Genomic DNA, 26,723 nt, shown 5'->3' on the forward strand with positions numbered 1-26,723 from the left:
GATTAGGTATCAATGGTTTTAGTCTCTTTGTTCACATAATGATAATGATGGTCTTAAAAAGGAAAAGGAGATAGGATTAATTGTCAATTCAAGCTTCGCTTCAGTGGTTGTTAGATGTTTGTAGCTAGCTAGAATCATTACTATTTGTGCCTTGCCATCAGGTTGTCATTAATCTTGAAGTCATCCAGGCAAATTTAAAACCTAATTGCATATTTATCATTATTTTAATATCTAAAGTCTAGCAAAAGCTCAAAAGAATCTGTTTGGAATTACTTCTAATGACTTAAAAATCATTCTTTTTTTCATTTAAAAATACCTTTTTAAGTAAAATCATTTCGAATCTATCTTAGGTTTGCAGTGTCATTTTCATCCCCGAACACATTAACAAATTAGTCCACTTTTGTTGTTTATATTTTCGAAGTCCAAAGCAATTGGGTTCTTTCCTTGCACATTCCCCATCACAAACTAAAAGCGTGTTGAAAACTGTTGTCCTACTACTGTTGGACCAAGTCATGTGGAATTTAAATCTTTTTCCTCATCTTCATGATCATACATAGTTCTTTGGGAAATTAAAAATCATATCAGCAAAAAAGAGAGTTAGTTTTATGGCTGAGTTCCTATGGACTTTTGCTGTTCAAGAAGTGTTGAAGAAGGTATTGAAACTTGCAGCTGACCAAATTGGTTTGGCATGGGGCTTGGACAAGGAGCTTTCAAACCTCTCCCAATGGCTACTCAAAGCAGAAGCTATTTTAGGTGAGATTAACAGGAAAAAACTACACCCTAGTTCTGTGAGACTGTGGGTGGAAGATCTTCAACTTGTTGTTCATGAAGCAGACGATCTATTGGATGAGCTTGTTTATGAAGATCTTCGTACGAAGGTGGAAAAAGGACCGATTAACAAGGTACGTTCTTCTATATCAAGTCTCTCGAATATTTTCATTATCTTTCGCTTCAAAATGGCCAAGAAAATCAAGGCTATTATTCAAAAGTTGCGTAAATGTTACTCTGAGGCCACTCCTTTAGGACTTGTTGGTGAAGAATTCATACAAACAGAGAATGATCTTAGTCAGATTCGAGAGACGATCTCAAAACTTGACGATTTTGAAGTTGTTGGAAGGGAGTTTGAAGTTTCAAGCATAGTGAAACAAGTGGTTGATGCTAGTATTGACAATGTTACATCTATCTTGCCCATTGTGGGTATGGGTGGAATCGGAAAAACAACTTTGGCAAAGACAATCTTCAATCATGAGGAGATCAAAGGACATTTTGATGAAACAATTTGGATATGTGTGTCCGAACCATTTCTTATCAACAAAATTTTGGGAGCAATTTTACAAATGATAAAGGGTGTTTCCAGTGGCTTGGATAATAGAGAGGCTTTACTTCGAGAGCTTCAAAAGGTGATGCGAGGTAAAAGATATTTTCTTGTGCTTGATGATGTTTGGAATGAAAATCTTGCTTTATGGACTGAATTGAAACATTGTTTACTGAGTTTCACTGAAAAATCTGGAAACGCTATTATTGTGACTACAAGAAGTTTCGAAGTAGGAAAGATTATGGAGAGTACTCTTTCTAGCCATCATTTGGGAAAATTATCTGATGAACAATGTTGGTCTTTGTTTAAAAAAAGTGCAAATGCAGATGAACTGCCAAAGAATCTAGAGTTGAAGGATCTTCAAGAAGAATTGGTGACAAGGTTTGGTGGTGCACCATTGGTTGCAAGAGTTTTGGGAGGGGCACTGAAATTTGAAGGGGTCTACGAGAAATGGGTGATGTCTCTTAGAACCACAACAAGTATACCGTTACAAGATGAAGATTTAGTTTTATCTACATTAAAATTAAGTGTAGATCGTCTACCATCCTTCTTGTTGAAGCAATGCTTTGCATATTGTTCAAATTTTCCTAAAGGTTTTAAATTTAAAAAAGAAGAGCTAATTGAAATGTGGATGGCACAAGGGTTCATTCAACTACATGAAGGAAGAAACGAGATAACGATGGAGGAAAATGGAGAAAAGTACTTCAACATCTTGTTGTCTCGCTCTCTATTTCAAGATATCATTAAGGATGATAGAGGAAGAATTACTCATTGTAAGATGCATGATCTTATCTATGAAATTGCGTGTACAATTTCAAATTCTCAAAAGTTGCAACAGGAACATATTGATTTGTTGGATAAAGGAAGTCACACCAATCATAGGATAAACAACGCCCAAAATTTACGCACACTCATTTGCAATAGACAGGTGCTTCACAAGACTATTTTTGACAAGATTGCAAATTGTACATGCCTGCGAGTTTTAGTAGTGGATTCATCTATTACAAAACTATCCGAGTCGATTGGTAAGATAAAACATTTGAGATATCTCGACATTTCAAATTCAAAGATAGAGGAACTTCCAAATTCTATCTCTTTGCTTTATAACTTACAAACACTGAAGCTTGGAAGCTCAATGAAAGACCTTCCACAGAATTTGAGCAAGTTGGTTAGTTTAAGACATCTAAAGTTCTCAATGCCACAAACGCCTCCACATTTGGGTCGATTGACTCAACTTCAAACATTGTCTGGTTTTGCAGTTGGATTCGAGAAGGGTTTCAAAATAGGAGAACTTGGATTTTTGAAAAACCTCAAAGGTAGATTAGAACTTTCAAATCTTGATCGAATTAAACATAAAGAGGAAGCCATGAGTTCCAAATTGGTAGAAAAGAACTTGTGTGAGCTATTCTTGGAATGGGATATGCATATTTTAAGAGAAGGTAACAACTACAATGACTTTGAAGTGTTAGAAGGGCTTCAACCACACAAAAATCTTCAATTCCTGAGTATCATAAACTTTGCTGGCCAACTTCTGCCTCCTGCCATTTTTGTTGAAAATTTAGCTGTGATACATCTAAGACATTGTGTAAGATGTGAAATACTTCCAATGCTTGGACAATTACCTAATTTAGAGGAACTAAATATTTCCTACTTACTTTGTCTAAGAAGTATTGGGTATGAATTCTATGGAAATTATTATCATCCCTACAGCCATAAGGTTTTATTTCCCAAGTTGAAGAAATTTGTACTCTCTCAAATGCCCAATCTAGAGCAATGGGAAGAAGTAGTATTCATATCAAAGAAAGATGCAATTTTTCCTCTTCTTGAGGACTTAAATATTAGTTTTTGTCCTATATTAACAAGTATTCCAAATATTTTTAGACGTCCTCTTAAAAAGCTACATATTTATGGATGTCATGAAGTGACAGGATTGCCAAAAGATCTACAACTTTGCACTTCCATTGAGGATCTAAAGATTGTTGGGTGCCGTAAAATGACACTAAATGTGCAAAATATGGATAGCTTGTCTCGTTTCTCTATGAATGGGTTGCAGAAGTTTCCCCAAGGGCTGGCTAATCTAAAAAACTTGAAAGAAATGACAATCATTGAATGCTCACAAGATTGTGACTTTAGTCCTCTTATGCAACTTTCTTCACTTGTAAAGCTTCATTTGGTTATTTTCCCAGGGAGCGTGACTGAGCAACTTCCTCAACAACTTGAGCATCTCATTGCCTTAAGATCTTTGTACATTAATGATTTTGATGGAATTGAGGTTTTACCAGAATGGTTGGGAAACCTTACCTCTTTGGAAGTTTTGGGACTTTATTATTGTATAAATTTGAAACAGTTTCCTTCAAAGAAAGCCATGCAATGTCTCACCCAATTAATCCACGTGGATGTCCACAACTGTCCGAGTTCGCAGATTTTGTCCCATGATCTAAAGGCCAAAGCTCATGCCAAAGCAAACTTAGTTCAATGGTAATTAATATTGTATTTCATATCATATTCTATGAGATGAGATATTGTAGCTACCTTAAATCTCCAATATTATTTTCACTTGTTTTTCTTGTATTGAACAATGCATGTTCTTTCTTTTTTGTTAGTAGAGTGTGAGAAGACTAACTTCTTCTATTTTTGTGTATGTATGTGATTAGTTTCTATATAGCAAAACTCTATATCTGAACTGTTGTTCAGATATAGGTGAAATTAAATGAAAAAAAAAAAAAAAAACTAGCAATTTCTGTCTACTATAATTTAACACTTGATGAAAACATAGAAAATACTCTTAATCTTTTTTTATCTATTTCAATTATATAACTGTAAACTTTAAAAGTTAGATTAATATCCTTACTTGACCTTGCTTTTAATTTGGCATATACGAACGAAAATCGTAATTTATCTACCCTCATTACCTTCATACATTTCCTCTATTTCTTTTCTACTACAATATGTGACAACCTAACATTTTTTAGCATTTCTCCTTCTCAAACTATGTTGAAATACGATAAAAAAGCTTAAACTCACAACGAAAATACATGATGGCCAAATTCAAAGGAAAATATAGTCAGTAACCCTTAACTTCACTAAATATAAATATTTTTCTTGAAACCTACCTTCTTCAAAATACAAACATTTTCTTTTTTGTATTATTGAGTAACGATCAATTGCATGTTTAGTACAATATGAAGTGAGGGGATTCACATTCACTTTATCATTATTTAAATACAAGAAAAATGAGTACAAACAATATTGACTAGAGTTGGGTGAGAGAGGATTTAAACAATCGCATACCATGATACCAAATTAAAAAACTGAAAAATCAAACTAAGACTAACGAACTTCTAGTATAAAGTTGATTATCTTGATTTGTATTTGAAAAAATGTATTGGTTTGAATTGATTTTTTATTAAAAAAATCAATCAAAATCAAACCGAACCAATTGTTAGAAACTAACTTTTGAGTCTCAATTAGGTACCTTTTTATGAGTCGTGTATATTTGTAAAACCAATTATTATATAGAGTCAATAAGAAAAAAAAAACAAAAATGTTATGTTTTAATTCATTCATATATATATATATATATTAAAGTATAAACAGAGCTAACTTTGATTTAAAATTAAATGAGGCATTTACAAAATGTTCATTAAGTCTTATTTTTGCTTCAAAAAGAAAACAAGCCAAAATTGCCAACACACAACTAATAACAATTATATATATTATTCTTCAATGCCAAACTTTTAGGTTGTTCTTAATTAACCTACCACCTTAACTAATCAACATTTTATAACTTTATAAACAATTAATATATTTATTATCATCTTCTTGAATAATATATATTTAGAAATTGTTTCTGAAAAAGTAAACCTTCCATTATTCCCTTTAATAACATAATGTAATCACCATTCAAAATGAATTAGCCGTTGAAGAAATTAATTAATTGAAAGAATGAAAATGGGATTAGTCTAAATAAAATGTCATCATCATATATCATTATTCAAATGGTTGTGATTTTCAAAAGAAGCAAAAAGTAAACGGTAGACTTTTCAAATTTAGAAACTATTTCATCTTCAAAATATAGATTCTCTTTTTATCTTTGGCATTTCATTTGAAAAATATGTGAGAATTTGTTTATCCATAGACAGAAAAATATGGAGGTGACATTTTTGTCCAGAGATACTATCAAGCCTTCTTCTCCAACTCCCCTAACCTTTGAATCTTTTCATCTTTTGTGTATCGAGGAAACGTCTCCTTTGGTTTATACTCCTCTTTTTCTTTTCTATCCGAGGATTAGTAATGATGATGATTCAGGAGAGTATAATCCAGAAATTGATACACTAAAAAACTCTCTATCTGAAAGTATAAATCGTTTCCTGTTTCTTGAAGGAGAAATCGTTGGTGAATCCATTCGTTGCAACTATGAAGAGATCATCTTTGTCAAAGCAAAAGTTACTGGTAAGATATCTGAAATCTTCGTGGGATCAAATAACGATACTTCTTTAATGAAACTCGTCATGTATTCTACGTTCAACACTGACCCAGATGATAAATATGCTCTAATTGGTGTACAAGCCAACATTGTGGAGTGTGGTGGTGTTGTGATATCTCTTTGTTTGTTACACGAAGTTATCGATCCAACAACTCTAAGTCATTTTCTTAGATCGTGGTTCGATATTAATACGTCGTCTTTCAATTGTCTTCCTAGTATGGCCTGTTCTGACTTCGGACCACTCTTTCCACTCTTCGATCCACAACAAAAACAAGTCTTGCTTTCCTCCAACAATAATTCTCAACAAAAAGCTTCTTTCCAAAGCCTTGTGTTCAAAGACGATGAAATCCCAATTCTCAAAGATAGAGCAAAATCCAGTGATGTCCAAAATCCAACATGTGTGGAAGTGCTTTTAGGGTCCCTTTGGAAATGTATATTGGAAGTTGTATTATTGCAAAGTACAACAAATTCTGATCGGCCATCAATTTTGACACATGCAATTATAAACTTGAACACCAAAATGCTATCTTCTAATTCATTGCCAAGATCATTCTCAGTGGGGAATTTTTGGTGGATTGAGGTAGCTGATCATTATGTAGAAAATGAGAAAACCCAAATGGAGCTAAGTAATTTGGTGAGATTTTTAAGAGAGTCATTTCAAGAAATGAATGGTGATAGTTATTCTTGGTTAAAAAGTTTGGTGGGAAATCAAGGAGATAGAGTTATCTCCAAGTTGTTATCAGCTGAAATAATCCCAAAATTGTACATATGCACAAATTGGGAAAACATAGATCAATTGAATGAGTTTGGATGGGGAAATACCATATGGATCGAATCGGATACAACGTCAAAGAACATTGGTATTTTGTTGCGCACCATAAGAGATAATGAAATAGAGATATGGATGGTACTTGATGAGGAAGAAATAGAACTTTTAGTACAAAATGAAGAATTTTGTGGTTTTGTGAATCTAACTTTCCCTTAGAAATTAAATTACTAAACATTGAAAAGTAAAAAAATTCTTTGTTTTGTTTCGATGATAATATTGATGAAACACATTATTGATTTAGGCTAGCAATGTATATTCCCATATGTATATACGTATTCACAATTATTATCTTCTAACATTTGTGTTATTGAGCAATAATTGATTTATTAATGATATGTTCTCAAATACCCATGTATCATATATAATATACCTCAAACCATCAATAACACTTGGAGTATTATTTTAATATAATATAACCCACCCCATGCTTAAGTCGTCATTGTTTTATTTACTTTTTTTTTGGTCAAAATTGTTCAAACCACATCTCTTAAATATTATATATATATATACATATATAATAATGGCCAAATTGTTCAAATGGTTTACTCTTAATTTAAAGTTACATTATTATTCTTTCGTTAATCAACTTCACCCCTAAGTGTTGTGTTCCATTGGCCTATAACATCTTTCTTGAGATTAATAGTACAGTTTGACCATTAAGTTTGAGATTCAAATGGAATAACATATGCCTCCTTTTTAAACTTAAATAATATATAAAGATACATATATATATCTTTTACTTTGTGTCCAACATCTACAAGAATTGCCAAAACGATGATGTATACATGCATGCTCTTGACACAAATAGAGGAGTGAAAAGAAGTGACAGAAGGGAGAACAAGAGTAAGAGAAAATAGGGAAGGAGAGGAGGCCTTAAGACCAAAGGAACGAGAGGATCAGAGTGAGACCCCCAACCTGTTATGCACAGTGTTCCATTTTACTAATTTCAGTTTGTTACTTAATCCAGAAAAGATTAATAAAACATACTTTTTAAAAATTAGGTTTGATTTCAAATGGTGTTTTAGGGTATTGTTAACCATACCAATATTCCACCAACTTATTTGCCTTAAAGATGTTACTGGCACTTCAAACGATACATGTCTCACTGAGTTATTTACATATCTTTCCTCTTTTACGTGATTTACGATATTTATAATTTTAGGATTTAGAGAAGTGCGTATATAAACGCACTCTAAACTTAGAGACATTTTTCACTTTTTATCTCGTGAAATTAGCCAACACTTTTGTTGGTATACCACGTAAATCTATGGGTTGATTCTCTTTTATTTTACATTATTTTTTAACATTTTTTGTTTGTCAATTTTGTAACACCATCTATTGCATGAAAGGTGAAAGATCCCTTAAGCTTACCTTTTCCAATATGAGATTCTCACCGAGTCAACATGGAGATTAGTCTTACCAACAAGATTTTCTATATAGAAAGCTCATGAGGTCATCGTATTGTTATACTTCTTCAATGATATATTTTAATTTTGTTTTATCTATCAGACAAATAATTTAGATTAAAATCTACGTCACTACACCTAATTTTAATGTATATCTTTCATTATAGCTTATGTATCAAAGTTATTATATCTTTTATATTACATTGCAAGTTATGAAACATTCAAAAACTTAGAGAGCAAGCCATTTTATTAAATTCTTAGGCATTTACTAAAGACGAAAAGACAAAAGTGAATAGCCCCAAACAATGTCATTTCATTTGATATTTAATTTGTTTGCTGACACACACACATATAATATCATACCATACACCAATTATTCATGAGAGAAAACTGTGAAGTTAATTAGTCAAAATGAGATGATTAACTAGTTAACAAAAAAAAAAAAAAAATGTCATATCATATATATATATCTTAAACAATAAATGGTAGACTTTCGTACGACTATATTTTTTAAAAAAGCAAGAGACAAGATAGTGCGACTTTCGTACCACTTGTTTGTCCTTTTGATCTTAAGAGAAGATAAGAATAATTGTTAATGTTTAGCGATAAATATTAGAAGAGAGTAATTGTTCTACATCGAAAACATTCAAGAAAGTGTGATGGATTCCAAGTACTATAAACTTTCCTATGGTTTTGAACTTGTTAATTAGAAGCATTTTAAGTTTTGACCGGTGTTAAATCAAGTGAAAATCTCTTTTCTATGCTCGAGGCTTTTTCATGGTTGACAATAGTTGTTTTTCTCAAAGTTTGAAGTTTTCTACGTAAACTTTTGTGTTTGTAATTTTCTACTTCTAATTTCTCGATTATTTTATGTTTATTCTTTTTCTTCTACAATAATTATCATATCATGGTTTCTTACGTGACAAATTTTTCCTTTTCTTTTTATACTTTTTATATTCGATTAGAGTGAGATGTACTAAGGTGGGTAGTCCATCCGTCCTCAAGCATTGCTCCTTTTAAATCATTATAAGAATGTGTTATTTGTTGCAAGTTTGTACTTGAAACTAGGAAACCACAGTGTTTGTTTTCCAAGAAAAGAAAGGATGGAGGTGAAAGTTTTGAGTAAAGAAAATATTATGCCTTCTTCCCCAACGCCCCCTCACCTTAAAACCTTTCAACTTTCCCTTCTTGATCAATTTTCTCCTGTGCTTTATGCTCCTCTAATAATTTTCTACACAATGGATAACAAAGATGATCCTAGGCACCACCAAAGCCATGAGAAACTGATGGCCACACTTAAGAGTTCTCTATCAAAAACTCTAAGCCATTTTTACTTATTGGCAGGAAGAATCGTCGACAAGTCCATTTGTTGCAGCGATGAAGGAGCTGTTTTTATCGAAGCAACTGTGAGTTGTAGCATGTCTGAGATCCTTAAACAACCAAACAACGAGTTTTTAATGAAACTCGTCCCATGTTCTGAACGTTGCACCAAGCCAATCGAAGAATATGCTCATGTTATAGTGCAAGTGAACGTCTTCGATTGTGGTGGGATTGCAATCTCTCTTTGTTTGTTGCACAAACTTATGGATGCGACGACGATAGGTTGTTTTCTTAAATGTTGGGCTACTATTAACAAACGCTCTTTTGCTACAACAAATTTGACCATTGACAATGGTGCTTCGGAATTATTTACACCACCATCGTCCATGACGAACGATGATAACAGTGACCCTTTTTCGAAGATGGTATGCTATGATTACAAAGAACTGTCTTCACTCTTTCCACAAACAAATTTCTTACCATTTCATCCAAGGCTTCATGAAGCCCTCTCCTCAAACTGTGAAGAAAAAAGTTCTTTTCAAAGGTTTGTATTCAAAGAGAAGGCAATATTAGATTTAAAAGCTAAAGCCAAATCCAATGATGTCCCAAATCCAACGAGTGTGGAAGTATTGAGTGGCTTCATTTGGAAATGTGCATTGGAGGCTGCATCAACAAAATTAGGGTTATCTCAAATACCATCTATTTTAACACATGCAGTGAACCTAAGAAAGAGAATGGAGCCTCCATTGCCTGAATTTTCAGTGGGAAATATTTTTTGGAATGTGGTTGCTCATTATTTAGCAGATAAGAAAACCCAAGTGGAGCTTAGTGAATTGGTGAGTTTAATTAGACAATCCTTTGTTGATATTAATGGTAATTACATAAAAAGAATAGTGGGAAATGAAGGAAGTGAAGCTCTAGTGAAATTGGTTTGGGAGAGAAATATGAAGCTTTTCCAAATTCCAAAGTTGTACATATGTACAAGTTGGAGAAATATGGATTTAAGTGAAGTGAATTTTGGATGGGGAAAGCCTGTTTGGATTGGTAGTGCTGGAAATTCAAATACAACAATAAAAAATATGATTGTTTTGTTGGATGCTATATCAAATGATGGAGTTGAGGCATGGGTGATACTTGAGGAAGAAGAAATGCAAATTTTGTTACAAAATCAAGAATTTTTCAACTTTGCATTGCTAAATCCACCTATACCTATATAGTATATATAGTATATACTATATATGTGTGTTGTAAATGCTTTGAATTTATTATCTAGCTATACGAATAATCAAGCACGAAAACGTATAGCGTACTGTTAATAAACCATGTATACATGTGTGTTGATCTCCACTTTATGTCTTTTATATTATTTACTTGTTGTTTTCGTAACCGTGCGTGAAGAGTACAGAAATGCTCAAGTTATTGAACAGTGTCATAAAGACGACGTATACTTTAGTGTTGTTTTGTACTTGATTGTTTGGTTTTATTTTAGTTTATTGTATATGTAAGTTTGTTTCTTATCACGTTGAATCTCTGTTTGTAAAATGAGTTTTTTTTGAAAATGATGTTTTATATATTTATCGAGACTTATTCTATATTTTTAAACTTTAAGAATCCATGGAGTTTAGACACATGAAATTGAAAATAGATGTAGGACACATGCTATACACAAAACTAATCAACAATAATTTTCTACGACCATCTATATATAATTGGATGCATGTGAGCTTTAAAGTTTAAGATCAATCTATATATATTAAATACAACTTGAACACATTTCTCAGTATAACTCTGCAGTTAACTGTGCTGTTGGACGAGAGTAGTATTAAGTAATAGAGTGACAACTTGAAGAAGTCCGTTGCGTCCGTTTGAAAAAGAAACACAGTTTGACAGTTTTAGGACAAAGCATGTAGTTTAACAAAAATATAAAAGTAGAACACAAATAAATTCACCAAATAAAGTAGTATGAGATAGCAGAAAAACAATACCAATAATCATTTTGGAAGTCAATACTCACAGGTCATTCCTAATAGTCTCTCAATGACTTAATTAGGCGCTTTTACTGATTTTGGAGTAATAGAAGGAAAATAAACTTAAACAAAAAATTTTACAATAACCTTTGGTTTGAAGTCTACATTTGTAGTAGCTGTATCAACTAAAGAAATACGTACGTTTCTATTTGGTCCATGAGGTCTGATAAGGGTTTGGAAAATAATTCTAAAAGGTCTTTTACAGTTAATTTGATCGTTAGTCTGCACTAACAAAAAAGTTGATGATTCTTTACGTTCTTTCTTTTACCCACTCCGTTCTTGTTCTTCTCCAATCTCACTGAAATTCATTTGGATATTATATATCTATTCTTATAACAGTGTTAATGGAGTCCCATGCCTTATTCATCATTCACACTCCTTTCAGCTTCATTTTTAGGACAGTTTAAGAAATAGAAAATTAAAAAAGAGGCGGAGAGTCAATCGGAGAAGAGAAGATCACAAGAAGGAAGATCAGGTTGGTAATTAATCTATGAAAATAATATGAACTGAGTAAAGTTTTCCACATGATCATTTCAATTTTGGCACCTCAATTTGCCATATCAATTTTCCATATGGGTGCTTGTTTTCTGAAAGAGATGGGTGTTTGTTCTTTGCCTCAAGTTCACTATGTGAACCAAAACTGACTTGCGAATCTGAATTGGCAAAGGATAGCCACTCTTTTACTTATATTTCTTCTCTTAATGTCACAATCAAATATGATATATCTTATCTTTGAGTGTGGAAAGATATAATATATATGAAAATGCTATCCATTCAACTCTAAAGGCTTCTTTCTAAACTCATCAGCAGATACAATAATTGGTTTGAGATGTTTTCATCATTTATAATCTTTTTTATTTTTTTAAAAATATAAACGTTTAAAAGAAGAAAAAGATTATCAGCCTAATCAATATTTTCCAAAGTTTTGAATTAAGCAAAGATTTTAAAAAACAATGAGAACATATTTCTATTTTTCATCTTAAATTATGTGAGAGTAGTTTTTATAACATTAATCTTTATGCTCTCACATATTTGTTTCTATGTATTAGAAAATCAATCCAAGTTTAGTTTTTATAAACTTCCTTTTCCTTATATATAATTGAAAAATCGAGAAAAACTAGCAACTAGTTAATTTTAAAAAATAGAAAACAAAAGATGGCTTTTTTTTTTTTTTTGAGAAAAAAGATGAAGTTAATTATTATCAAACAAAACACCAATTGTTTCCACTGTTAAGCCTTTGGAACTTGAGAAAAAGAAAATAATTTAATTTGAATATGCATAATGAAAGAAGTTAAGAATCTTCAGAAAGAGAAGAAGAAAGAATGTGTGACATTAGAGTTAGTGTCAATTTTTATCCCAATTCAACGTTCACTATCTATCTGGGTTTCTTGTTCATAGATATTATTAAGAGGAAAAGGACAAGGTGTATCTAATCTAAATCTTATACGTAATTTTCATCTCTCTCCCCCCACACACACAAAATTTGTCTTTTAAGCAATCTTTAGAAAAGTAATTTTTTTTTAAAAAAAACTTTATTTTGTATGGTGGATATATAGAAATCACGTAATGCACCCAAATTTTTTCCGATATCAAATGACTTTTTCTTAAATGACAAAAGTTTTGAAAGTTATCAAAGTAGTACTAAATAATTTTAAAAGTTCCGTTTCCAAACGTAACTCAACAAATGGTAAGTTCTTAAAAGATTTTTAGATTTAAAAAATGCGAAACAAAATATGAGATTATAGAATGGAGAGATTCAGCGGTGCAGTGAAATTAAACAACTCGACAATAGCTTGAAACATTCTTAGCATGCACCATCATTAAACCCTAGATCTAGTAACGATCTTTATGACAAAAGAGAAACCCAAGACTCAAAGATATAACTTCTAGTTTAAAGTTACAATATAAGCATCATAATCGTGATCACTAGAAATTACAACACTTTATTTGAAACATAAATAATTCTCATTAATTCCTATCACCATTGACAAACACGACAATGTTATTAAAACATGATAATCGATCAAATCTCACATTAACTACAACATAAAACAACGAATATTATATAATGACCTAAAGCAAACAATACTAATATCAAATCATTGTAAAGATATAGTAATACATGGAGATCGATTATTGATCTTCATACATCCTCGTCTCTAACAGATACTTGGGTTTAGTGAAGCAAACTCGAGAAACTCGTAATCATTTTCCAACAACTTCATTGTAACATCATCCAACACAACCCATGCTTCAACTCCATTCCCCACCACTGTGTCCATCAAAATAACCAAGTTTCTTGTAATGGAGTCAAATACATTTCCTCCACCAGCAACCCACAAAGGCTTTCCCCATCCAAAATCCACTCCATTGAAACCCATGTTACGCCAACTCGTAAACAAATAAGACTCGGAACTCTTGGCGTAAAGTTGATGTAATCGTTGTAAGGAACTCAAAAGAGTAGTACATTGGGATGCTATTGCTTGTTGAAAGAAATTGTTATTGTTGACCTCAGATATTGATTGTCTCACTGTGATCTGTAGATCAGCCAAATTGATGTCTTTGTTTGGTAATGATTTGAAATATGCACAACTCCTCCAGAAAAGGTTGCCGATGTTGTTTTCTGATAGTGGTGGGTGAGTTATTCTCTTCCTCATGTTCACTGTATGAACCAAAACTGATTGCCAGGGGTCTGAATTGGCAAAGCATGGGACTTTATCTTTAGTGTGTATGCAAAATGTTATCCATTCAATTCTAGGGCTTTTGTAAAGTTTTCAATGTAAAAATAATTGGGTTACGTTGTGTTATTATTCTTCTTTTCTTTTCTTATAGTTTTTTAAAGAAAATAATTTTAAATGAAAAAATTCTTAAAAATATTTACAAATAAAATAAAATATCATCGTTCATTTACGATATACGGTCATATTTTACTAAATTATAAAACATTATCACCAAATTATTATAGAACATTATTTTCAAGTATAATAAAGGAGTTTTGGAATTAAAATCATATTCATGTTTGGATTTGGTTAAAAATTAACAATAAAATTTAAAGACAAACAATTCAAACATATTTGGATCAATTATAAATTAAAGAAAAGAGATAGATAAGTGAGATATTGAAAGAAAAAAAAATGAAAAACATAAAACATTACTTAAACAAAGGTTTATATTAAAATTTAAAAATTCAAGCATCTGTTTAACTGTGTTTAGATTAGCGTTTGGAACACTTACGAAAATAGTTAAAAAAGTTATAATAATAGAGTTCATGTCACTACATTTTTTAAATTACAAAAGTTGTCATAATAATAACTTTCTGATAGTCTTTTGATAACCTTTCGATAGGTCTCTGCTATCACTAATTACTTGTCATATTTGTTATATTCGCAATATGCAAAAAAAGTTGTGTTATGTATTTTTTTTCTCAATGTTTTTGTCATGTAATTTTTCTTAATTTTGAAGTGTTTAAATTTGAAAGATAAAACCACTTTAAAAAATTGAGGTGTTTGGTAACTTTTCAAAAATGAGATTGAGAAATGATTCATTTTAAAGAAGACAATCAGAATTACTAAATTTTTAGAAAATTATGTATATAAACACTTATAAAAAGATCTAACCAAACATGTAAATGTTTAAATTTTAAACTCATTGTAAAGAAAGTGTTTAGAAGAAAATATATTCTTGAAAAACATTTTTTTCGATAGATAATCAAAACGTACTCTTAAGAATCATTTGATATTTTTCTAAATCAAGGTGTAAACTTCTCATCTTGTAAATTTTCTATGATTTTGTTATACATTTTCTATTGATGCTTAGAAGAGTAAGCCAAGTTTTGAAAACTAAAAAATTAAAAATAATAACTTTTATGTTGTAATAATAAGAAAAAATTGTTGTAATAAATGATAAATCTGCTAAAAATATGAACAAAATATAACAAAATTTTAAATTATATTGATGATATATATAGATACTAATAGACCGTTATTTGTAGATTTCTATTAGTGTCGTATATCAACTGAAAACTTGGAGAAAAATTTAAATTTCACCGAACGGAGTATTATTTATGAAAAAACATTTTGTTGTTTTTAAACATTTCTAGATTAAAGAAAAAGTTTAGATTTAAAATATATATAAGAAATCAATCTACTGCCAAAGTTTAAGTTTAGTATGTTAAACTCAAATCTTCTTCATTCTAAATTACATGAAGTAATAGGAAGAAAAAAAAAACTTACCAAATAATTTACATCCTGAGGCAGCTTTCATGGCATATTTCCATATGAAGCAAGTAGCAACTTCAACAGTTGTTGGATTACAAACCCTTGTAGATTTAGCTTTATCTTTTAGTTTTGATATTGCCATTTCATCAAAAACAAATCTTCTAGTAGTACTCTTTTTCCCTTTCTCCACTACAAATGGAGTTTCTGATGATATCAAACGATACCCATTTGAAACTTCTCTGTATGGAAAAAGTGAGCAAGTTAAACTGTAGTCACCACCACAAAATTTCCCTTCATAATAGTCTTCTTGATCTTCACAAAATTTAGCCCAACACTTAATGAAAGAACTCATTGTTGTTCCATCAATAAGTGTATGCAACAAAGAAACCCCAATTCCAATCCCACCACAAGTAAAAAAATTTACTTGAACACCAATTTGCCTGGGTTCCTCTACTTGGTTTGGAATGAATGGAAATGGAAGGAATTCATTAAGCAAATTGAGATTTGGGGATTTCAGAAATTCATCCAGGCTCATTTTGATGTTGGCTTCTACAAAGAGAGAACCAATAATATCATCATCATCATCATCATCAAAGGAATGATGGATAAGGTTATCTTTGATTTTTGTTGCAAGAATTGGGAATTGTGCCAATGTTTTTGAGAGACTAAGTTTCAATCTAAAACTTGTTTCTTCTTTGTTGTTGAAATAATGGGTATTTGGGTAGAAGAAAGTGATGGGAATGTAACATTCAGGAGACAGCATATCCATGAATGAAACTTTGAAGGTTTTTTGGTGATCATCATATTCCTTCAACTTTGTTCTACAATTGGGTGCTGGCTTGATGATTTCTCTTGACACAATTTGCACTACTGCTTCCATGATCTTCTTCTTCTTCTGTTTTGATTCCTTCAAATTTTTTATGGGCACTTTATGCACTCTCTATAGACGATGTTATACACCCACATACTTCAATGTATATATAGCATCTAAATAATAATTCATAAGCCCATACATCCCAATAAAATACAAGCTAAGGAAAACATATTAAGATTTAAAGCTATACTGTTGGTTGAAAAGTTGGCAAATTGTAGGGATCCGCTAGTTCAAAGACCAGTTAGAGCTTGAATGTCTTCTCACACTTCATTTGTAGATTTTTCTTTGTCGTTGGATGGACCAAATTAAAGAGAAGCAGACATATAATTAAAAATGATGATGTCCTTATCTTTTTGTCCATCTCTACATACTTACAAAATGAGTTAGTACGTACTCTCTTGATTAAACTTGTTTGAAATTGAAAGATAGAAATTGATTTGGGTTGCTTAAATATCCATAACAATGTTAATTTTCATAAATGGTATTGCCATCTTTTAATTTTTGAATGTTTTGCAAATATTCATTTTATTTTTTAATTAAACTAAAATTTTAAAGATAATATATGAGTGTGTTTTTTGTGGTAGAGGAACGTTGCATGTGTTTTGTACAAACACACGGAAACATGAATGGCCCATCTGATGTATACTTTACTCTAAAGCTTATCATAATATATATATTACATTTTGTTAAACGTGGAATATTATATTCTCTCTTACATATATATATATATATATTACATATACAAAATGAGAAAATTAAAATTATTCTTTTCAAGTCATGTTTAATTTGATTGAAACCATTAGCTTTTCTCAAGTTGATTTATAAACGAGGAAAATGATCCCTCTTACGACTATATATTCAACACACACATATTTGTACTGCATCTGCATGCTTTGATCAATTTAGACCTCACGACTATATAATAGCCAAGACAAAAAAAAATATTCTTTTCCCTTTGGAAGAATACGTAGACAAGAGAAGAAAAATGGTTCCTTTCAACTCTGTTTGATTGCTTAATTTGCCTTTTATTGTTGGCTTCATTATGTTAAAAGTGGAATATGGATTCCTTTGTACATCATATACTCACCACACCTTTACTATTTCCAATAATACTTTACTCTAAACCTCACAATTTTATAGCAAATCCAAAAAAAAAAAAAAACTTATCCAAAAATTTTACCCTTCCATCTATCTGACACCACATGGAGCTCTTTATTCTATAATATCTAAGACTCTTCACATATTCAAACCCTATGCAAACAACGTAAAAGATCTATTGACTTAATTAAAGTTTACGTGGTTCATTAGCAATGTATTAACTATATCTATGAAGTAGATGAAAAATATGTCGTATTAAAGAGAAATGATACAAATTACAAAATTAGGTAAGGCCTCTCTACGCTACAAAGTTTAATATAGCAATACCTTATAATTGATCTATTTGAAGCTATACAAATAGATTAAATGACATTATTTCAACACAAACCATAATAGTCTAATAAATGATAAACACTATCATCAATATTTTTATATAAATATACGATTGATTAATTTTATCTAAAGAATATAATAGTGTATCATTATTATAGCATACTATCACTTTCTATCATCCATATTTATTGGTCTATTAATAATAAATTAATAAAAGTATATGAGTGATAGATTTTAATTTTATAACTAATATATAAAATTCTATTACTCAAAACATATTAGCTTGATTTACCCAACCTTTTTTAGTTTTTATAATGGAAAAAATTGATCATTATTTACACAACAAATTAATGGACATTCCATAGCTCATGAACAGTAGCAAATTTAGAGGGAAGAGTGAAAAGTAATATTTAAAGCTAAAATTAAGTGTGTTTCTCGATAGAAATACAGGGCTATATTATTTAAAATTTTACTATATTTTATAAATGTTTTAGTTTATTTTACTATATTTGAAAATGTCAGGATTAAAAATAAACAAAAACGAAGTAGAAAAAGAAAATTAATATATTTATAATTTTAAATTATTGATTGAGTTAGAAAGTTTAAGTACTCAATGAGTGAAAAACAAATTTAATGGTATATCATCTAACACTCCTTCTCACTTTAAACCTCTTTATCTTGGATCCACCTATAGTTTGATACTATTTTAAATCATGGATTGACGTGAATATTCAAAGTAAGGAATGAAGGAAATTTTAATATTATAGCATCTAAATAATAATTCCATTAAAATCACTTTTATGGGTTATATATTATTAACTATATATATATAAAGGATTAAGTTTGATTAATTCATTTTACTTATCCTTCCAAACAATAATATATTCTCACCCTTGTTTCTTTACCCAAATTTTTTTTCTCATTCAAGTTTGATAGTGATCTCTACTGTTGTACCCCAACACACTTTTAATTAGATAGAACTAGAGATTGAAATCACAAACTTATTAGTTCGTTTTAGTTTAATTTTTTTTCTAATTTACCTATTTTATAATTTTTAAAAAATAAGAAAAATCAACTTAAAGCCACTCTATTACAATATAACAATAAATAAAGTGTACCATTTTGGTTCTAAAAACAAAAACTACTTCTTAATTATTTCAAAACTTATGTTCGGATTCTTAAAATATTTTCATTTATGAGGTTTTTCGTTTTTCTTTTTTGTTTTGTGAGAAAATAAAATATCAAAGGGTCACACACACCATTAAAAGTCAGCTCTCTATAATCTCAAGTTGATTTTAATTAAAGTATTATTAATCACGAATGGACCCATATGCTATTAATATATAACATTGAAGACTTTCAAATGGATGTGTAAAGTGTGACATTTATGCACAATAGTACAACGTCTCATACACCTATTGATTAATATAAAAAAGAAAATGGCACTTAAATTATCAATATTATTATAGCTTGAGTTCATTATTTATATTTTATGAGTTATTTGGAGTTAGTGAGTTCGAAAATTTAGGATTAATATATTATTGGAGTTGAGAAAGGTGCATGCTTGAGATAGGAAACACTAAAAAAGAAATGGGATAGAGAAAGATAGAAAATTAAAAGTCATCAATAAATATTGATTTAAAATTTCAACCATGAAAAATGTTAAAATTGATGAAAGTTGAGTTATTTAATCACAACTTATAAAGTCAATGGAGTAAACAAACACCTAATTTGTTTTAACTTCCTCAATTAGAAATCTAAACTAACTATGCAATTTAATGCTTTGTTAACTTATCATAAAACTGTTAGCTAAATTAGGATTGTAAGAGGGTGAAAGATAGATATCATTAATATTTTGTATTACAAAAGGGGGAAAATTTTGTAATATATGCATATGTTTAATTTGGTTTGGTTCTCTTCTTAATTCTATAGTATTTTAAATGGACCCATGAGAAGAGAGTTTTACACTACTTTTTTTTTCCTTATAAGTTTTTAATTATAATTTCTATTTTATCCTTATCTTATATGGTCATGAATTCTTACTTTGATTATTAATGGGATGAATTTTCAACTTACCTTTTGTAGGTATTGATAGGGAAAAGATATATCTACGAGATTGTTAATGTTTTAGAAAATTAAGTAAGAAATTGGTCGTATGTTTTTCTAATAGATGATATACGTACGTGTTAATTGCGCTTATTAGTAATTCCCATTTGAATATTGAATTCTTCATAAAAAGACGTTAACTTAATATAGTTGGATACGATTTCTTACCATTTTCCAAGACATTAAACCATTAACATGGTAAGGGTAAGGGTAAGGTTATGATCTATTCTAGATATAAAATATGTTATAAGTAATGGATAAATTTTATAGGTCTATTATACAATATGATCTATATGTCATTGTTAATTAACATACGACATCTTTTTTAACGAATTTGAACATTTCTAATTATTCTTTCAAACTATAGTCCTTGATAATATATCATATTATTTTTACTAAACTATCAATTGTTTATTTATATATTTACAATCTAGCCCGGATTTAGGACGACATATAAAATCCAACATTATGTCTACTATTGATATAGACCTTATAAGTTTATCATATAAATTCATCAACAACATATTCTAATCATGTAAAAATATCCAACTTTTTAGAAAAACATTTTTAATTGATCTTTGGGTAAGAGACTTTCATAAGTGATAAGTATTTAAAACAAAAAGTTAACTATCTCATATTTGCAAATAGTTTTAGATTTTATAATTAGAATAGCTATTATATTTAATTTTTAGGTAGGATTACCATATCTATATATATACAAAATCACCCCCCAAAAAAATAGTTGTTAAATGAAGGCCTAGATGAATGCATAAGCCTAAACTATTAATTCTAATAAATTTCTTGTAATTGAAGAGAAACCTTTGTTGGTGGTAGAAAATCAGTTGTGAGACGTGGTCGTTGTTATTTTGTGGCTAGAAATCAAATAAATTTTGTGGCACTTTAGGGTTGGCTGTGCACAACCCTACTTTAATCTATCTATATACCTGTGGTTCTTTAAGAATTCATTTCACTTAGCCTTTTTCTTTTCTTGAAATATTCACATGACTAGAAGGATCAATAGATGTGAGATATTGATATTCGATCAACGGAGAGGTCGTTACTTTCAAATATGTCCAGGTTCACTACAATTATCCCATTATGAGATACCCAAAAACTATTGTGTGTCCATGGCTAGCTAGATGAAACATTTCTTACTTGAGATTACAAATAAATGGAAAAATTAATAATTTTACTTAATAAAATTAATTATCAATGACCATCACCTTAATTTTCCAATCCAATTTAAGTTGATCAACCGGCGGGGATGGAAATATCGCAATCACCAAAAAGTCTCGGATTAATTCTTTTAAGAAAACCATATATATAAGTTCCAAAAGTTAATGAATTAACTTTGGCATCTTTGAAGCAAACGTACTTTAATGAGAGGGCTCGTCGGGCGGTCGGAGCTTTGCGGAGAGACGTGCAGCGGCAACTGATCGGAGGCGGGCGGCTAGGGTTTGCTCAACGTGAAGAAGAAGATGGTTTGAATTTTGGCACGCTGTTCAAGATCATTTAATCATAAACAATAAATATTATTATTATTCCCATTTTTCCTAAATACTTTTCCTTTTTATATATAATAAAACTGGACCTTTTCTTTCCCCAATTAATTCATTCCACCATGTTACTTTTCACTTCCAAAAATAATTCTTTTATTTAAATAATTATATTTTTTATTTTACATTTCATAATTTAATTATATATATAATTAATTAACCATAGTACCAAAAACCCAAATTCAAAGTTAAATATTCATCCCACCAAATACTTATTCTAATTTTTACCAAACCAAATAATTTCCATTCAATCAACTAAAATTAACACTTGATAATTTTATCGTAATGAAATAAAATTAAGACAATTAAATACAAAATTACCTTAATTTTTTTTACTTTGCATAATTGCTCCCATTAACTTTTTTTTATTACTATAAAATTTAAGAAATGTTTTTGAAAAAGGAGCCAATTTTACAAAATTACTCTATGTGTGTATGTATAAAAGCAAGCCAATGAAACAACTAAATAACATCCAAAGCTACTAGTAAAATAAACCATTCAAATAAGGAGAAAATAAAATAGATGATGTATACAGCTAAAGAAAGCCATACGTTCAAGGAAATGTGTGCCATGGAATTTTGCTCTGTCTCACATGGGAAAAAGGAAACGTTTAATCAATGAATAACAACATCTTGATCTCTAGATGATCCGAGGAAAAACGTCAAGAAGCTAAGCTTGATTGCCTCCAAACAATTAGATTCAATCCAAAAAAGTTTCACATATATAGAAAGAGTTGTTTAAACCCTGACGATAAAAAACCCTTACATTTAATTTGTCACCAACACTTATTTGCATTTGAATTTATATTTATATTTTACTTTACATAAATAATTTATAAAATAAAAGAAAAGGTTAGAGAAACAAATAGTAAACAAAAATTTGGTTGGTTCTTTTTTTTCTTTTCTAAGAAGCAATAAACAATAATATTATGGTCCCGTTTGGTCATGTTACTATTTTTTATTATATGGTTCTTATTATTTGTGTTTCATATTTCTCAAAAATTAGAAAGAAAGAAAACTAACAATTGAAGACAAGCTGAAAAAAACAGGTTTTAAATTTAACTCACCAAACTATATGAAACTGGGGGAAAAAATGATACTCTAACTAATAATTTACTTTTGAAATAATTATGATTATAGAGTGTGGTTGGATTAATGAGAATATGTTAGGCAGCTATAAACCTACCTCATTTAATCTCCATTGAATTTTCCCATCTTAATTATATTTTATTGAGTGTTATTCCATAATTGAAATGTGGGTAATATAAGATAACCATTACTTACTTCTTTTTTTTTCTCCCACCATTCAATTTATTTGTTGATCAAGATTTCATATTATGAGATAACAAGGAAGAACTGATCGATCGAAACACCTCTCATCGTGCAAGTGACTACCCGTAGAAATATGGTCGAGTATAAAGTCATCATAGTCCAAAACCAGCATATAATAATCATAAGCATAAAATCTAACATAACAGTCCATACATTTAGTAGCCATTAATAATGCCTAAACCCTAAAACCAAAATCATTTCGAGCAAAAAAAATGATGGTATACCCAAAACCAAAAAATTTACCTAAAACTCACCAAAATTGCTCAAAATGCTGAAAGAAAAGGGCAGTTTGGTGGTTTGGTGGATTGGCTAGGCAAAAGAGGAAGACAGGGCTGGTGCAGGGCGCTCGACGCGGACGAAGAGAGGAACCAGCTCCGAAACTTGGCGCGACTGAAAACGGCTGAACAAAGGACGCAGTTTGCAGGGAAGAGGAAACTGGCTCAGGCGCCGGAAGAGAAAGCTTGGCGGCTCGGATTGAAAATGAAGAGTGTCGGCTGGCGCGAAAGATAGCACCGGCTCGGGGAATCTAGGTATGAAACGTGCGACGGCTGCTGGCACTTAGTCTGAGGAGGAGGAGAGATCGACGACGGACGGTCACAGAGGGCAGTACGTGGCGGTCAGAGTTGATGAGGAAGAAGATGATGGGTTTTCTCTTTACTTGGCACACAATCCAAGCTTGAATTTATAAAATAATAATAATAATAAATATTGTTATTACTAATATTACTTTTTCCTTTTTTTTTATAATAATTATATATATATATAATTAGTAATATCTCAATTTAATAAAATAAACACAAAAAATTATTTAAATAAATTCAATTTCAATCCAGTCCTCTCATATTCAAATAACTCAAAATAACATTTGATAAATTTAACAGAATTAAATAAAAATTAAGATATATAAAATTTGTTTAAATTAAGCTTCCATAAACTTGGTTAAAATAGAATTAGTTTTGTATTATAAATTAAATTCAAAACGCTCTATATAAATATAAGATTTTTTTGGTTACATTATAGTGTAACATTCTATTAACGGCCACCAAACACGTTTGTTGTGTTTTAACGTGTTTGAAATCCATTAATTTCTTAGATCTTCATGATGAAGACAACTATCAATTTTCTAATATCCAGTCAAAAACCCAACAGTGAGTGTGTGTATATATATAGTGTTTGTTTCATGATACGATTATACAAAAAAAAATGGAGGTTAAAGTTTTGTCAAAAGAAACTATTATACCTTCTTCCCCAACTCCCCCTCACCTTCAAACCTTTCAACTTTCACTACTTGATCAGTTGTCTCCAATGCTTTATATTCCACTTTTACTTTTCTACCCCATGAAAAGAAGTTATGATCATATTGATCAACATGACCAAGATCCTAAGAAAACAATTGCTACCCTAAAAACTTCTTTATCAAAAACACTGAGTCGTTTTTACTTATTGGCAGGAAGAATCATTGACAAATCTATCCATTGTAATGACAAAGGAGCTGTGTTTATGGAAGCAACCATAAACACCAACATGTTTGACATCCTCAAAGAACCAAACAATGAGGTTTTAACAAAACTCCTTCCATGTTCTTTGTTGTGTAACACTAAACCAATTGAAGAATATCCTCAAATTGTTGTTCAAGCCAACGTTTTCAAATGTGGTGGTATTGCAATCTCTCTCTGTCTATTGCACAAACTTATTGATGCAGCTACTTTCTGCTGTTTTCTAAGATCATGGGCCACTACCAATAGAGAATTGTTATCTCAGCTTGATCATTCATCTCCAAATAATATGGTATGTTTTGACTATAAATCATTCTCTTCCCTCTTTCCGCAAACCAATTTGTTGCCTTTTCATCAAAGACTGATCAATAATGATAACGCGGTCATACTGCCGTCGAGTATTTTCAACGGTAAACGTCGTTTACAAAGATTCGTGTTCCGATCGAAAGCGATATTAGACCTTAAAGCTAAAGCGAAATCCTGTGATATACCAAATCCAACATGTGTTGAAGCAATAACATGCTTTATTTGGAAATATCTCATGAAAGTTGCTGATGGTGGTGATTCTCAAATGCCATCAACTCTGTCTCATGTTGTAAACATCAGAAAGATGATAGAACCATCACTGGGTGAAGTTTCTTTGGGGAACATTATGTGGGGCACAGTTGCTCATCATTTTTCAACCACAAGGCCGAATGAATCATTCGAGGGTTTGGAGCTAAGCAAATTGGTAAGTTTATTGAGACAATCATTGAAAAAGATCAATAAAGATTATATAAAAGAGTTGATTATGGGAGGTGATAAAGGAAGAAGAAATGGTGTTATGAAGTTGGTTGGTGAGATAAATAAGTGGCCAATCTCAAATTATTACTTCTTCACAAGTTGGAAAAATATGAAGTTGAATGAACTTGACTTTGGGTGGGGAAAACCTTTATGGTTTGGAATTGCTGGGGACTCGAATGAAATGATGGGAAACATTATTGTTTTGGTAGATAATGTATCGGATGATGGATCAATAGAGGCATGGATTCTCTTAGATGAAAAAGAAATGCAACTCTTAGAACAAAATCCACAATTTCTTGAGTTTGCATTGCTGAATCCAAGTATACATTTGCCCCATGATCACAAAATTGCTGATCAGATTTTCTCTAGAAAATTAATATGATGTCTCGATTGTGATGATGATGGTGTCGACTTAGTGGAAATAACCTATGTGTCTACTGATATTGCTCGACACTTGTAGACGTATTTTATTAAGAAAATGTGATTTCTATGTTGGTTTTTCAAGTATATAGTTGATCTTTCTATTATTATTAATGTTTAGAAAATGATCCATAAGATGTAATAATTAAATAATAAGGTTTAATTTCAATTTCGACTAAATAAATGGATATGTTTCGAGAGGGTTGTGGTTAGAGAAACGAACTATAACAAAATATTATTGTAATTAGTGATAAAATAATGATAGTAATCATCCATTAATACTACATATAATAAACTTTGCTATATTTTTAACTACTAGTTTTGGTTTATTTTACTATATTTAAAAATAAAACTCTCAAACCAAACTTCTTCATTTAAGTTTTACATTTTTTTAATTTGCTTTGAATAAGCAACCATTTAAAATTAAATTTTAATTAGTTAATTAATTTAAACTAATTTAATAATCCTCTTTCATATTTTAAAAGCAAATTAGGTTTAAGATCCATATAAAAATGGAAACCCACAGCAATTAATTATTAATTACTTAATGCTTGCAATTAATTTGTGGAGTAAATTTGGGGTCATGTTTTATTTACGTTAGGTGCATATAAGTTAAGATGAAATTTGTTTGTAGAGTTTAATTAAGTCTATCAATATATTAATGCACAATTATAATTTGTTAAATCTCCCAACTTTGTTTAAATTTTCATACTTTGAAATATTAAGGGCCGAGGAATTAGACGCTCTCAAACATCTAAACTAGGTTAACACATTTTTAATATTTTCATCAAATTTCGATTAAAAAAGATACATCGACACCTCTTTAGTGTCCTCATGATTTACCGTTATTCGTTAATTCTAAAAAAATGGCTACCAAACAAAGTCAATATAAATTGTTTTTAAATTATTGATCTTTCTTAACTCAAAAAAACTTTAAATAATTTTATTATATACTAACATTAGTAATATTTTTAATTTAGAGTTATTTTTGTAGGGAGGGGTTAATTACTTGAGTTTTTATAGAAATTAGGAGAGTAATTTTTTAAAATTTATTTGTAAGAACTTTTCAAAAGGTTAGGATTATTTTAAAGTTTAATTGTTTTGATCCAAAATTAAGTGTGAGGGT

The 26,723-nt window shown here is 30.3% G+C and overlaps 5 protein-coding genes across 6 annotated transcripts; 4 read left to right on the forward strand and 1 right to left on the reverse strand.

Annotated features, from left to right (window-relative positions):
• The first annotated feature begins 325 nt into the window (after positions 1-325).
• LOC101214680 (putative disease resistance protein RGA3) lies at positions 326-3,956 on the forward strand. Of its 2 annotated transcripts, XM_031884368.1 has the most exons (2): positions 762-902; positions 1,024-3,956. In XM_031884368.1, exon 2 carries the CDS (start codon positions 1,200-1,202, stop codon positions 3,795-3,797), a length of 2,598 nt encoding a protein of 865 aa, XP_031740228.1. In that variant the 5' UTR covers positions 762-902; positions 1,024-1,199; the 3' UTR covers positions 3,798-3,956. The 2 variants fall into 2 exon arrangements, with proteins under 2 accessions (XP_004152283.3, XP_031740228.1); XM_004152235.3 differs by having other exon boundaries at positions 326-3,956.
• Positions 3,957-4,178: 222 nt separating this feature from the next.
• LOC105435341 (salutaridinol 7-O-acetyltransferase) lies at positions 4,179-7,038 on the forward strand. The gene has a single exon (XM_011656028.2). It carries the CDS (start codon positions 5,464-5,466, stop codon positions 6,784-6,786), a length of 1,323 nt encoding a protein of 440 aa, XP_011654330.1. The 5' UTR covers positions 4,179-5,463; the 3' UTR covers positions 6,787-7,038.
• A 1,884-nt stretch (positions 7,039-8,922) lies between these two features.
• LOC101214439 (BAHD acyltransferase BIA1) lies at positions 8,923-10,742 on the forward strand. The gene has a single exon (XM_004152234.3). The coding sequence runs from the start codon at positions 9,140-9,142 to the stop codon at positions 10,571-10,573; it is 1,434 nt and encodes a 477-aa protein (XP_004152282.1). The 5' UTR covers positions 8,923-9,139; the 3' UTR covers positions 10,574-10,742.
• Positions 10,743-13,303: 2,561 nt separating this feature from the next.
• On the reverse strand, positions 13,304-16,784 carry LOC101209651 (stemmadenine O-acetyltransferase). The gene is made up of 2 exons (XM_004152046.3): positions 15,616-16,784; positions 13,304-14,075 (listed from the first exon to the last, which is right to left on the reverse strand). The coding sequence occupies exons 1-2, from the start codon at positions 16,478-16,480 to the stop codon at positions 13,543-13,545; spliced, it is 1,398 nt and encodes a 465-aa protein (XP_004152094.2). The 5' UTR covers positions 16,481-16,784; the 3' UTR covers positions 13,304-13,542.
• A 7,179-nt stretch (positions 16,785-23,963) lies between these two features.
• LOC101209407 (stemmadenine O-acetyltransferase) lies at positions 23,964-25,809 on the forward strand. Its single transcript, XM_004152045.3, has one exon. The coding sequence runs from the start codon at positions 24,102-24,104 to the stop codon at positions 25,557-25,559; it is 1,458 nt and encodes a 485-aa protein (XP_004152093.1). The 5' UTR covers positions 23,964-24,101; the 3' UTR covers positions 25,560-25,809.
• The last annotated feature ends 914 nt before the right edge of the window (positions 25,810-26,723 follow it).

This window comes from Cucumis sativus, chromosome 4 (genome assembly GCF_000004075.3).
Source record: "Cucumis sativus cultivar 9930 chromosome 4, Cucumber_9930_V3, whole genome shotgun sequence".
Lineage (NCBI taxonomy): Eukaryota > Viridiplantae > Streptophyta > Magnoliopsida > Cucurbitales > Cucurbitaceae > Cucumis > Cucumis sativus.

Excerpts from the sequence above, each read along its gene's own strand:
- LOC101209407 (XM_004152045.3), top strand. The coding sequence starts at position 24,102 with ATGGAGGTTAAAGTTTTGTCAAAAGAAACTATTATACCTTCTTCCCCA.
- LOC105435341 (XM_011656028.2), top strand. The coding sequence starts at position 5,464 with ATGGAGGTGACATTTTTGTCCAGAGATACTATCAAGCCTTCTTCTCCA.
- LOC101209651 (XM_004152046.3), bottom strand. The coding sequence starts at position 16,480 with ATGGAAGCAGTAGTGCAAATTGTGTCAAGAGAAATCATCAAGCCAGCA. Across the intron at positions 14,076-15,615 it reads CTCAGGATGTAAATTATTTG|ACCCCTGGCAATCAGTTTTG; the intron begins GTAAGTTTTTTT and ends TTGCCAATTCAG.
- LOC101214439 (XM_004152234.3), top strand. The coding sequence starts at position 9,140 with ATGGAGGTGAAAGTTTTGAGTAAAGAAAATATTATGCCTTCTTCCCCA.
- LOC101214680 (XM_004152235.3), top strand. The coding sequence starts at position 606 with ATGGCTGAGTTCCTATGGACTTTTGCTGTTCAAGAAGTGTTGAAGAAG.